This window comes from Octodon degus, unplaced genomic scaffold (genome assembly GCF_000260255.1).
Source record: "Octodon degus isolate 3935 unplaced genomic scaffold, OctDeg1.0 scaffold00088, whole genome shotgun sequence".
In the NCBI taxonomy this organism is placed as follows: Eukaryota; Metazoa; Chordata; class Mammalia; order Rodentia; family Octodontidae; genus Octodon; species Octodon degus.
Window position 1 is genome coordinate 4,210,323 of NW_004524664.1, and position 14,060 is coordinate 4,224,382.

Below are 14,060 nucleotides of genomic sequence, written 5' to 3' on the forward strand. Positions count from 1 at the left end.
ATTTTAATCACATTGAAGGAAGCCCAAAGCAGGGCTCCATTTTTTTTCTGCCTAGGTCAGGTCCATCTGTTGTGTTTTGAAGGACTTATGTCTGGAAAATTGCGTGTGTGTGTGTGTGTGTGTGTGTGTGTGTGTGTGTGTGTGTCTCAGCCTGCCCGGGAGGCGGGGCTGGCATGGCACGTGGTGCCAGGGATCAAACCACAATCCCTGCACAGTTGACTAAACTTGCCTAAGCAGGCACTTTAGACTGCTGAGCTATCTCGCTGACCCAGTGAAATGGTTCTTATAAAATTTCTTTCCAGTCAGGCCCACTGATGGCCATAGGCTACTGTTTTCAATAAGTAGTAAAACACAGTGCCCTGAAACAACTCCTCACAGAACGTGTCCCTTTCTGTCAAGTTCATGCTTAGTTACCTTGACATGGTTTTGAAACAAGTGTAGAGTATTTCCTAGCCACTTTGAGGAGAAACCAAGATACTGAGCTCATAAAATAGTGGTTTTTGTTTCCACAACTTGAGCATAAATTCTCACCCATGGATTTAATTCTTAAACGGACAGCAGGGTACTTTTAGATGACAGGTATTCAAGTTCTGCCACATAAATCTGGGGATACAACCATTGTCACTTATCTTCTAAGTGATACAAAGAAATGGTCTTAGGGAAAGGGGGGAAAAGTTAAAATCTGTTCTGTACAGGTACCAACTCCCTACAATAAGTGCAGTCATGATATACTGCAAATTTAATAAAAGTTAAAAAATAAGAGAAATGGCTTTATTAAGCATATTTAGAGGTTGAAAAAATTCAAGTTTATGTGTGTTTACTCTTTATACTGATGATTTTATATACAACAAAAGACATGTGAGAATCACTGAGGTCGGCCTTGTTTTTTTACCTTTGAAAAGTTTCACTGTTTAGTTCCTGACTTGTCCATTTGCTGGAAATGTCAAATGTCCCCTACAGATAGTTTCTTTACTGATTATTTGTACTATTCAGTTTCATATCCTGAAATGGTTATGTTTTTACTCTGCCTGATCCCATGTTTATTATGATCTAAGACAAATTAGATTCTGAAATCAACTGATGCTTAGTAGAATAAGCGCTTGCCTGGCGAGCACAAGGTCCTGAGTTCAATCCCCAGTTCCTCCAAAATAAAAAAAAGAGAGAAAGAAATCAGCTGATGGAAAGTCTTGACCAAGGGTGTTTGCCCTGTTTATTACAGATTCAGAAAATGCTGATTTGGAGGGAAAATGTCATTCTTTACTATGGCATCAATTTATTCTCAGAATGATTCCCTTTAGGCTGAGGTGATAGCTCAGTAGAAGAAGTGCTTGCCTGGCAAGCATGGGGTCCTGAGTTCAATCCCCAGTATCGCAAAAAAAAAAAAAAAAAAAAAAAGAATGATTCCCTTGACTATTAGAAATGAACTCTTAGGCCTTCAAGATAATCTTTTATAACTCCAAGGGTATTAAGTATGTCCATTGTAGGAGAAAAACTAGAATAAAAATTGGTTTGGAATAGAACTGATAATATTCCATTTGTTGTTGTATTGTAGATTCAGTGTTACTGAGTTATTATGCTTTATAACATTTTTATGATATATTTATAAATGTCAAAATTTTTAAAGAAATAAACTAGATTACATGTTCATGGCCTACTTTGTTTAGTCTGTTGCTTATTGTTAATTACTAATAAATTAAAGGCAGGTGTGATGGCACATTCTTGTAATTCCCATACTAGGGAGGCTGAGGCAGGAGGATCATGACAGGTCACTTTGGGCTACATAGTGAGATCAAAGCCAGCCTGAGTGAGATTCTGTCTCAGAAAAATTATTGTGATTAATTAATAACGTTTTCAATGATGCATGGTTTGTGTGAATTAAAGATAAACTATTTTGTGTTCTTAGGATCTGAATGAAAATTGCAAACTATAAGATTCTTCCCTCCCTTCTCTCCTTGTAAAAAAAATAGAATTTTCTTAGTCTAAAATTGACTTTGTAAAAAAATAAAAATAAAAAAATAAATAAATAAATAAATAAAATTGACTTTGTTTTCAGATGGTGGCCAGCAGAGATCTGCAATCCCAGGTCTGTACCGCTGAACATCCAAGGCCTTAAACATGACTTAGGAGACTTCCCCGTGTTCTTCTTTGGTTCTCATGACTACTATTGGGTGCACCAAGGCAGAGTGTTCCCATATGTTGAAGGAGACAAAAGCTTTGCTGAGGGGCAGACTAGTATTAACAAGACCTTCAAGAAAGGTAAGTCACTCAGATCAAAGGCTCCAGCATAGGTTTCTTGGCATCTCCTCACTTGCCCACATAGTAGTATTTCCTGACATTATGATCTTGCATACATAAGCTTCTGATCATGTCAGAACCAACTTTGAAATGCATTTCTGTATAATAGACTATGCTGTTTATGTGAAAGGAGTTTCTTTAGCTGGTTTCCTATAATCAGAGATTATGCTGGGAATTTTCTTTCTCTTTTCCCATACTGGAAATTTAACATAGGTTCTTTGAATTCTGCTACACCCTCACACCCACTCCTCCCCCTTTTGGGGGACAGGGTCTTTTAGATGGTTAAATTGCCCAGAGTGGACTCAAATACGGTCCTTTTACCTCAGCCTCCCAGAGTGCTGAGATTACAGGTGTGAACACCACATCTGGCTAAGGGAATAGTCTTAGTGAAGCTTCTTCATCATATAAGGGTAGTAAAAACCTTAAAGCATCTTCTGTAGTATGTTGCTAGGAAATGTGGCTTTTTGGGTAAGGATAAAGTGGAATTAATTCTAGTAAAAGGTCAGCAGCAGGGGTCTGTAACATGGAAGTGGGGCCTCTGCTCTTGCGGCATTAGTGTGCAGAGAGTATAATGTCCCATGAGTTATGTTCTAGTTTGTTACTAGCCTACACTGGTGGCAAGTGGTAAACTACAGAATAGAATTTGAAAAAACACCTCTTGGGGCAAATGCAGGACATTGGGAAGGTGGTACAAACCTACTTTCTGATCACTGTGTTTGGTTTTTTTTTTTGATAATTATGTACTTTGTTTGATGTTATTGTCAGCACTGGAAGAAGCTGCAAAACGTTTCCAGGAATTGAAAGCACAAAGAGAAAGTAAAGAAGCACTAGAGGTTGAAAAAAACTCAAGAAAACCTCCTCCTTACAAACACATCAAAGTGAGTCTACTCATAAGAACACTGGTATTTGGTAGGAAAGATGAAATGTGTTACTTTGTCAGTAAAGGCTCTCTTTGACTTGTGGAAACTTCTGCTAATTATCAGCTAGTCTTCTCTGAAATCTACCGCTTGTTTATTGGAAACTTCAAATGGAGTCCTAGCTACAGGGCTCTGACATGTCCTACAAACCTCTTCATTCCTAGGGGCAACACGGCTCATGTGAAATCCTGCTCTTATTCTACTAGGTTACCCTTTAGCCAAATGAAAATAGAGGCATTTAGCCCCTTTATTCCAAAAAGCTCACAAGCATATTTTCAGTTACGAAAATTTCCATCAAGCAGTGGAAAGAGAAATATACCAAATAAGTAAGTGAAAGCACACATGAGGATTGTCTGTTTAAAAAGAGGTAGTTACTAGCTTATTTCTGGGGAAATTAACCACAAGATACTACAGAGGCCAGAATAGCCATGGTGTTTATGGTGATTTCTGTTCCTGTCCATTTGCTAACAGTGCACTTACCTTCTACTTCTCATTTGTGCTTCTGTTTCCTAGGCTAACAAAGTCATAGGGAAGGTACAGATCCACGTTGCTGACCTGTCAGAGATCCCCCGCTGTAACTGCAAGCCTGCTGATGAGAACCCCTGTGGCTTGGAATCGCAGTGTCTGAACAGAATGTTGCAATACGAGTGTCACCCACAGGTGTGCCCAGCTGGAGACCGTTGTCAGAACCAGTGCTTTACAAAGAGGCTGTACCCAGATGCGGAGATCATCAAAACAGAGCGGAGAGGCTGGGGCCTCAGGACCAAAAGGAGCATCAAGAAGGTAGCATGCACTGGAAAGAGGCAGGGGTCTGGTGTAATAGACTAGGACCTGAGTTTCTTAGGGTTGCTTACAAAATTTATTGGGATTGACTGAATATGATGGCATAAGCCTGTAATCCTAGCACTCAGGAGGCTGAGGCAGGAAGATTGCTACAAGTTTGAGACCAGCCTGGGCTGCATAGTGAGTTCAGGCCCAAACTCAGATGCATAGTAAAAACCTGTCTCAAAAAACCAAAAAACAATACACCAAAGTGGTAAGAATAGGAAAAATAAAATGGATATAAACTTTAAGAGTCCTTTTCATAAAATGGAGAAGGCACATTTGTAATTTTCTACTGGAAGTATGTTTTAACTTACTGAGCAACACAATGTAAAATTCTCAATAAAGAAATTACAGGAAAACTAAGAATGTACTAGGATGGAAACCTGGGACCTTAAGCTAACATCTTAATTCATTAGGCATAAATGTGTCACTGTGTCTCTTAATTTCCCTCAGCCTCACTTCTTATCTCTGAAATAGACTTAATGATGATCCCTGCCCTGCCTAGTTGAAGGTGGTTCAATTCTCAAAAATTAATTTTTTATGCAAAATTAGAAAAAGAGATCTTTAATAGTTATATTTTCAGTCTTACAGTTTGAGTTTTTCAAAGTGATATCTTTACTTAACATAAAAAATGCCCATTATAGAAAAAAAATTAAATGTCAAAAAGTGAAAGAAAAATGAGTATCTCCAATAAATCCTATTCAAAGAGTGACTCTCAAATTTCAGAGTTCCTGGCAGCCTTCTGAGGTCCTTGTTGCAAATAGTCTCTGCTAAATTAGACCTGGCACAGGCTTGGAATAATCTGTATTTCAGACAAGTTTCCAGCCCAATCCCATTCTCATTCTTCTTTGCCTCGTACCATCTGCTGCAACGAACTTGGAGGTGTGTCCGCTGAGAGACACAGAGCAAGTGGGAAATTTAAAATTGCTCTCAACATTTCTGTGCCTATTTATTTATTTATTTATTTATTTATTTATTTATTTATTTATTTTGGCTGGCTCAGCCTGCCCTGAGGGCGAAGCTGGTGTGGCATGTGGTACCAGGGATTGAACCATGGTCCCCTGTGGCTGCCTAAGCTTGCCTAAGCAGGCACTTCAGACCGCTGAACTATCTCACTGGTTCCTCTGTTCCTTCTTAGAAACTACCTTTGAAATTTAAAAATACCTTCTAATGGAGTAAAGTCAGTACCAGAAAGAAAAGAATAAAATTTCTCCTTCATCCCTACAATTCCTAGCTTCCTTCTCAGAAATAACCATTGTTAATGGTTTGGTCAACCTTTTAGACCTTTTTCTGTTCAGTGATAAACATAAATACATAAACCAACTCCCATGAGGTGTGTGACCATTATGTACTACAAATATGTCCTAGATTTTTTTCAGTAAGTGCATATATTCATAAAGTGTATATTTGTAGGGTTTTCTCAGCATAGGTATGATCACATTCTTTTTCTGTTTAAAAAAAATAACATATATATTTTTGGGTTTTTTGTTTTGAGACAGGGTCTCCCTATGCAGGTCAGACCAGCCTTGAACTTGCTATGTAGGCCAGGCTCTCCTTGAACTCACAATGATCCTTCTGCCTCAACCTCCAGAGTGCTGGGATTACAGGCATGTGCTATCACACCTAGCTCTCACTTCATTCTTAACAGCCCTGTTGTAGTTCATAGTAAAATGTACTGTGATTTATTGAGCCATTTCCTAGATAGATAGATTTCTTCTAGAACAAACACTGTTGGTTATCTATTTTTGTGCACCTCCTTCTGTAAGTTAGATTGTTTGGAGTGAAATTCATTAATTTAGTACAGATTTAAGCTTCTCATATGTGCCACATACTGTCTAGGTACTTTAGAAATAATAGTTTAAAAAGCCCTTCCTTTATGGATCTGCTAGAGGAAATAGGTAGTTAATAGAAATTTGTTAAATACTACTGACTGCTAACAAGAAAAGTTGGTTAAAGGGAATAGCTGGAGACAAAGATTGCTGTCTTAGATTGCACATTGAGGGCTTCCTGAGGAGGTGACATTTGTCCTGAATGGGTAAAGTAAGAGCTGCTTGGGTAGACACAGAAGAACATTTCACAGCAGAGGGAAAACAAAACCCAGGCCAAGGTCCAGTGCATTCTGGGGATAGTGGGCATGCTCATGGGCAGGGAAGTGGGGTAGAATGAACAGGGTGGGGAGATGAGGCAGGGTTTGTGCAGCCTGTAGGTTAGGGCTGGGAAACTCCCAAAGGGTTTTAGTAGAGAGTGACTTGATCTGGCTTGATATAATTTTTTCTTTTTTTTTTTTTTCCTTCATATGGGGAGGTACTTACTAGGGGTGTCAAATTTAGGGGCATCTTATCACTAGGCTACATTCCCAGCCCTTTTCATTTTTTGAGACAAGGCCTAAGTTTCCTAGACTAGCCTTTAATTTGTGATCCTCTTGCCACTAAGGCAGTAGCCTGAATCATAGGCATGTGCCACTATGCCCTGAGGTATAGCAGTTTTCTATTGCTTTGTTATAGTATTCCCACAAAGTTAGTGCTTTAGAATGCAATACACTGTACTATCTACAGTTTATGTGGGCCAACCATCTGGGTAATACTTAACTCGGGTCTCTCCTTTGCTTAGGGTCTCCCAGGGTTGAAGTAGAGGTTTCCAGCATTGCTTATGGATAGATCATCTTCTAGGAGTTTGTTGGCAGGACTCTGCTTCTTGTAGCTGTGGGTGTGAGACCTTCAAGGTGTCTTTGTGCTGTTTGGGGGGACAAGCCTTGCCATTGGTTGGATACTGCTCTCCTCTGGAGCTGCCCATAGTACCTTGCTATGTAGGTCCCCTACAATTAGCAATAATCACTTCTCAGATAAACCTCATTGGCTTCAGGTCCCCTACAGAGGCACTTGCTTCCTTATAGCCAGCAGGGTGGAGAGCTTCCAGCAAAGCAGACACCAAGTCCATATGGAATGAAGTCACATAATGAGTACATATATGCTGTATCAGTTAGGGTTCACTGAGGAGCACCTTTAATGTAAAACATACCTGTGAGATATAAAGTATTTGTGAGGTAGGCTTACAATGGCTGCCCTCAAAGTCAGGGATAAAAGAACCATCTGCACACCTGAGAGCTGGAGCATCCAGTGAGAAGTCGAAAGCCTGGAGCTCACTGCAGTGTCTACTGTGACCTTGCAGTTGCGGTATCAAAAGCCAGAGTCTGCACTGTACACCTGGAGATGGCCTCCAGTGCAATCGCAAAGGTGGGAGCTCCTCCAAAGAAGCAGAAGCAAGCCTTCCTTCTTCCGTCTTCCTTCTTCCTTTTTATTACACCCAGACTATAAGCCTGTTGTTTGATGCCAGCCACATCTGTTGTGAATCTTCCTTCTCAGCACATCAGTCATCCAGAACTTTGCTAGTACACTAGGTGATTCTTATTCTTCATCAAATTGACACCACAGTTAACTCTCACACCTGCTACAGCCCTTGCCTGATGGTGTCAGTTAGAAGCAAATCACAAGTCCTGCACATGGGGTGGAGATTTGTACAGTGGGGGGAGCACCAGAAGCCAGGGGTCATGTGATCACTTTGAGAGTCTGTCTACTATACTTTTGGGTTTTAGAGCATAATGTTGGCTGGACTGTGTGGGGTTTATGAGAAGGGAAAAAGTGGTAAGAAAACCAGAGGCAAGAGATGACTTTGCGTGACACTACTGGGCCTTGGGTGAGCAGTGATTGGGTTTTTTGACATGTCAAAGGTAGATAGATCCAGCAGGATTTGCAGATGCATCGGATATTTGATTTAGTTTGCAGTCAGAGGCCAAGCATGTTTAAAATGTTACATAATGCAAAAAAAGCCATATTTCTTTAATGTTATACATACCATGCATGTAAATTTATATTTTCAAGAATTTATGGCATCCTGAAATCCTCCTATCATATCGTTACTACCTTTTGTTTTTATTTATTGTGTGTTACAGATAGCTCAGCGGATTAAAGGGCCTGCAAGTGGGCACAGGGGCCAGGGGTTCAATCCCCCAGCCTGCCATGCTGGCCCCATCCCAGGGTGTGCTGAGACAGCAGTTGAGACTGGGCATGGTGGCACCTGCCTGTAATCCCAGCTCTTGGGAGGCTATAAACAAGTGGATCACTACGAGTCCAATCTAGTAGTGAGACCCTGAACACCCTGTAGACCCTTCCCTAAAATACAAAAAATAAATAAAGAGAAAGGGGGAAGGTTTTGCCATACAATAGCTAAAATAATAATAGGAAGTACCAGTGTAGCCATATAATAATGCAGTCTGAGAGCTGGCCAGATAGCTCAGCAGATGAAAGTGCCTGCTTAGGCAGATGCAGGGACTGGGGTTTGATCCCTGGTGTGCCATGCCAGCCCCGCCCCTGGGGCACACTGAGAGTGCAATTGAGACTGGGCGTGGTGGTGCACACCTATAATCCCAGCGCTTGGGAAGCTGAAAACAAAAGGATCACTATGAGTCCTATCTATGTAGTGAGACCCTGTAGACCCTTTACTAAATACATTAAAAAGAAAAAGCAGTCTTCTACTCAGGGCTGTGATACCATGAAGGAGTGTAAAGTAGTGTCCATCAGCTCAGGTTGAATACTCGCTATGAGAAAAAGCCATTGGAAGCTCATAGTACATCAGATGTGAAGGCGCAGAACACTGAGTCCTTCATGAGCAGAAACTGCAAAGGGGGAAAGATTAACTGTTCTACTTATGATCTTGCCATAATGAATGAAAATACATTTTTGGCCTCTTTGTCATAATTTGTGCAATAAATAAGAACAAGAGAGAAAACTCTGGTGAGCTTTTTGGTATCTACTCCCCAGGGGGTATAAGTGTGCAGCTCTGTGGAGCCAGTAGGTGTCCTTGCCCGTGTCGCCCAAGGCACATTGCCAAAGAAGGACTGACACAGGCAAGGGATAGGGTTGGGCCTTCCAATTTTCCCCTGACTTCTCTTAATATAGATATGTGACCTATTTTTATCAATGGAGAGTAATCAGGCATGGTGGTGCACATCTGTAATCCCAGCACTTGGGAGGATGAGACAGGAGGACAACCTGGGCTATACAGTGAGTTCAAGGCCAGCCTCAGGCCAGCTTCAACTGCATAGTGAGACCCTGTCTGAAGAAGACCAGAGAGAGAGAGACAGAAACAGGGAGACAGAGAGCATTGTTAAGAGCATTGGCTTATGTTTTTAGTCTTTAGATTACTGATATTTACTATCAGCAGTTCTAATATTAAGAGCTCTCAGTGAAATAATAAGTAAATGCATGTTTCTTTCCCAGGACATTTATTGTTTTCTGAAGTATCTGCAAACCCTGTACACCATGCTGTTGTGCTAGGCTGAATGAACTATGTTGTGCAGGTGAAAGTTTAGTGACCGTGTAATCACAAACACAGAGTGTAGGTGCGTGCGCAGTGCTTCTTCTTGTGTTAAATGCAGTGCCACTGCACCCCCTTTGGAGCAGCCACAATGGCACAGCCAGTGCTGGGTTCTGGCAAGGGTGGGGGGTGGAGGGAGAACATAAGGACTGGCTATATAATAGTTTGTATTTTCTTTTAAAAAATCAAACAAATCACTGGCATTTATTCCAGAAAAATAAAGCCATATATATTCATCAGAAAACTTGTCCAGAATGTTCATAGCAACTTTATTTGTAATAGCCCAAATCTGGGGACCACACATGTGTTCTTCAGTGGATGAGTGGTTATCTCAGTTACTTTTCTTTCGTTGCTGGGACAAAATACCTGACACCCTAAATTAGGAAAGGGGAGCAAGCCTCTCTTCCTTCCTTATATTGCATTCAGGGTATCTGTCCCAGGGTAGGTGTAGCACTCATACCCATAATCCTAACATTGGATCTCAAATCGGTCATAAACTCTAGAAGCCTGCCCTATGACCACATGAGGCTTTGGGCGGGGGGGCAACTGAACACAAACCATACTGCAGTGGTTAAACTGCAGTACCTCCATTCTGAGGAGTTCTGCTTGGCATTAAAAACAACCCATGGTACACACAGCTTCTATTACTCTGAAGGAAATTAGCCTGAGGGTTTTGTCTTTTTTTTTTTTTAAAAAAAAAACCCTGTTTCAAGCCAGGTATGATGCCTATTAACCTACTACTCAGGAGGCTGAGAGGATCTCCAAGAGTACAAGACCAGAGTATAGGAGGATCACCAAGACTACATAGTTCAAGTGTCTCCAGAATAAAAGGGAATTTCCAAAGGCTGCATATTGTATGATTACACTCTCAGGTCTTCGGAGAGGTGGCACAGTTAGTGCAGTGGGGCCCAGATGAGGGTTTTCGGGTGCTCTCTAGTAGAAGGATGTGTGACTGCATGGGCATGGTCCTTGCTGCCCCAGGTGAAGGAGCAGCTGTGTGTCTTCATCATGGTGATGCCCGTGTGACTGCATCTGACAGAGCGACCAGAGCTACACACAGACACACACATGTAACCCAGGGGAGATGGGATGAGGCTGTGTGCCAGTGCCATTTGCTGGTGTTAGTGTAGTGTTCCCAGGGATGTTACCTTTGAAGGAGGTTCCGTGAAGGGTAGAGCTCTCTGTGCTTCTTTTCTAACTTTCTGTAAATATCTATAATTATTTTAAAATTTTCAACCACAAAAGCAGAGTGGATTTACTTCAAATTTACATCTTTTGCAGTTCTTACTGGTGATCCTTCTCTCAAAACTACAAACTAGGAACAGGCTCTGATAATACAGCTTCAGAAACCAGGCTCAGCTGTGTGCTCAGGTCTCAGGCACAGCCATGTGTCAGCTGGAAGCAGCAAGCTTTTGAGGCTCTTACACAAGAAAAATGTCTCCACTTGAGCAGCCATGAATAAATAGCAACTATTTATTTCTAGGGTTCAGGTCAGAGTCTCAGAGAATTCTTTTTAGCTAAATATGCATAGTGGCACATGCGTGTAATCCCAGCACATGGAAGGCTGAGGCAGAAGGGTTACCATAAATTCAATGGCAGCCTAGGCTACATAGGAAACTCTTAACTCAGTTAATCAGACAACCAATCAACTAAGAAATAATTATATTGGATTATGTACCTGTTAAGGGATGCCTTCTTATGTAATACACTAATTTTACAACTACATATTGCATGCTTCTCTCTGCAGGGCGAATTTGTAAATGAATATGTTGGTGAATTAATTGATGAAGAAGAATGCAGACTTCGAATCAAGCGAGCTCACGAGAACAGTGTAACTAATTTTTATATGTTAACTGTTACCAAGGTAAAATTGCCTTTTTTTTTGGGGTAAGAAAAAGGGATTTTTTTTGTTGTTTATTTGTTCTTGTTTCATGGTTTAAGGTTGAATTCACTTGCTTTTGATTGTTGTCAAGAAAATGATAATGATTTGCAGTAGCCACCATGCTTCCTACAAGAAAATGTTTATTACACAGAGTATGAGATGAGCCTGTTCTCTTTGGCACAGCGACTCACCCTTACACTGACGTATCATGCACTTCCTTTCCTACTTTTACTTGGCCTAGACTCACTTTATAGAGCCTATTTCTTTTCCTACCTTTAGTGTAACTTTGCTACCATTAAAAAAAAAGAAGTACAAGATGGGTCACTGGAAGCCTTGCACGCCTCTTGAGAGAGACTGAGAATGATGTCCACTGTAGACATGAGTCCCAGCTCTTTCCTCAGTTACTATAAGCCCTGAGCTTCCGTTTCTCACTGAAGGAGAGAATCAGCACTGTTATTAAATTTCTAATTTAGTAAAAACTCTCAAATCAATGTATTAAAACCTTTTAAGAAATGAGTTGGAAAAATGAGCACTGTCATAAGAGAAATGACAGTGAAACCTATACTTTCTTAGTGTAATTATAAGACCTGAATGTATTTGCACATTATATTCTTTCTTTTTTTTTATGTTTTTGTATTTTAGGGAAGGGTTTATAGGGTGTTCAGGGTCTCACTACTAGATTGGACTCGTAGTCATCTGCCTGTTTACAGCCTCCCAAGAGCTGGGATTATAGGCATACGCCACCACGCCCAGTCTCAGTTGCTGTCTCAGCGCATCCTGGAGGCAGGGCCAGCATGGCAGGCCAAGGGCTCAAACCCCTGGCCCCTGCACCTGCTTGCAGGCACTTTAATCTGCTGAACTATTTGGCCATCCCTTATATTCATTATTTCATTGAATTTTTTTCAGCAGTCCTCTACTTGTAGAGGATAGGAAACTGTGATCCAAGTATAAGTGATTTGTTGAGTATCTTGTTACAGTTTTAAGAAACATGACTAGCTGGGCATGGTCGTGCACACCTGTAATCCCAGCCCTTAGGCTGAGACAGGAGGATTGCTGCGAGTTTGAGGCCAACCTGGGCTACCTAGAGAGTTTAAGTCCAGCCTGGACCACATAGCAAGACTCAGTCTTAAAAAAAAAAGAAAAGAAACAAGACTAGTACCCATGTTGTCTGTCCCAGAATCTCTAATAGGAGTCATAATAATAGCATTAGGGCTAGGACTTAGTTCAGTAGGGGAAGCCGTGGGTTTAATCCCCAAAACCACCCCCAAAAACCCCAGTGTGTATACAATTAAAAGAGAGGAAAAAAAATTAAAAAATAAATAGGAAGAGGGATCATTTGAAAGAATTTTAATTGATGTGCTATTATTCAGAAGTTCTACAATTTCCATAAACATATTTTATGAGTGTAAAACACCACTATTTATAATGCTGTAGTCTGATTCCTTGAATCCTACCTACCTGGCCAGCAGGCCTCCAGCCAGAGAAGCAATACTTGAGAAGCTCAGTCCTTGGAGTTCATCCAGATCACCAGAGTTCAGGTGTAGGTGGCCTTTTTGTTACTGTAATTTTTTTTTTTTTTTTTTCGGAACCGGGGTTTGAACTCAGGCCCTTGCACTTGCCAGGGAAGCGCTTATTCCACTGAGCCATCTCCCCGGCCCCTGTTACTGTATTTTGAACTCTAGTATAAGTGAAAATGCATTAGTCACTACTGGAAAGTGTCCCACACCATAACAGCCAGCCTGTCAGACTGAGCTCCAAGTCTTCATTTAGAGAAGCTTTCTCATTTTTAATTCTTCTGTCTTTATGGCTTGTATTTGTTCACGCTATAGTTTTGTTCCCTGCTTCAAGCAAGAAAGAAAGGCTGACAATAAGATACCATATAGTTATCTGAAAGTCTAATCAGGAAATGCTTAAACATAAGGCCCACTAATGAAAGTAGCATTTTCTATGGTGTTTGTTTCTAGAAGCAAGCTTAGAAAGAAACTATATTCCACGTTGATTACTTGAACTTAAAATTTATCAAGCAAAGTAAAAAACTTAGGACATGGCACAAGGTGTGTCATGTGTACAGTCATCCTTGTCAAACACCAGCTGGCAGCAGGCACTGCTACCCTGTGGCCTGGACTCAGCTGGATATGTCTGAAACAGTTTTTTTTAGTTTCATGGCAAAGGAAACTTCCTTTTGTTTTCTCCCTGAAGGACCGTATAATTGACGCTGGCCCAAAAGGAAATTATTCTCGTTTTATGAACCACAGTTGTAATCCAAATTGTGAAACACAGAAATGGACAGTGAATGGAGATGTTCGAGTTGGACTCTTTGCTCTTTGTGATATCCCTGCAGGTGAGAAATCCCTGTGCTGGGGCTGGGGATTTGGCTCAGCGGTAGAATGCTTGCCTGGCAAGCTGGAAGCCCTGGGTTTGGTTCTCAGCACCAAAAAGAAAAATAAACCTCCCCTAAGAAAACCATGTTCTTCCTGAGCCTCTCACAGTCAAGGTGAGGGCCAGGGTCAGGGTCAGGACTAGGCTAAGGGTGAGGTGTAGAGTTAGGGTGAAAGTTGTCTTTTGAGGGCAAGACATTATTCTTCAAGGGTGGATGCTCAGCTGTTAACTCAGGTAAGACTTGGTGTTGTATCTGGAGTTGAGTGCTCTCTGCCAAGGAAAGATAAAAAGCCTTAGCTAAAGCCTTTCTGTCAGAGAAGGCATAGCAGATTCTGTGGTCCCTGGGTATTACTTCTCCAGATTATTGCAGTCTGTAATGTATTCAGCTG

At 41.1% G+C, this 14,060-nt stretch overlaps 1 protein-coding gene across 4 annotated transcripts in view; it reads left to right on the plus strand.

Annotated features, from left to right (window-relative positions):
- The window catches only part of Nsd3 (nuclear receptor binding SET domain protein 3), a 136,207-nt gene that overhangs the window by 117,897 nt on the left and 4,250 nt on the right, over positions 1-14,060 (plus strand). For 3 of the 4 annotated variants that reach the window (XM_004637246.3, XM_004637249.3, XM_023721965.1), the window contains 5 exons: positions 2,054-2,256; positions 3,061-3,173; positions 3,726-3,995; positions 11,158-11,274; positions 13,492-13,633. In XM_004637246.3, the coding sequence (XP_004637303.1) occupies positions 2,054-2,256; positions 3,061-3,173; positions 3,726-3,995; positions 11,158-11,274; positions 13,492-13,633 (845 nt within the window). The remainder of the gene's footprint in view (positions 1-2,053; positions 2,257-3,060; positions 3,174-3,725; positions 3,996-11,157; positions 11,275-13,491; positions 13,634-14,060) is intronic. The other variant, XM_004637248.2, reaches the window with a different exon arrangement.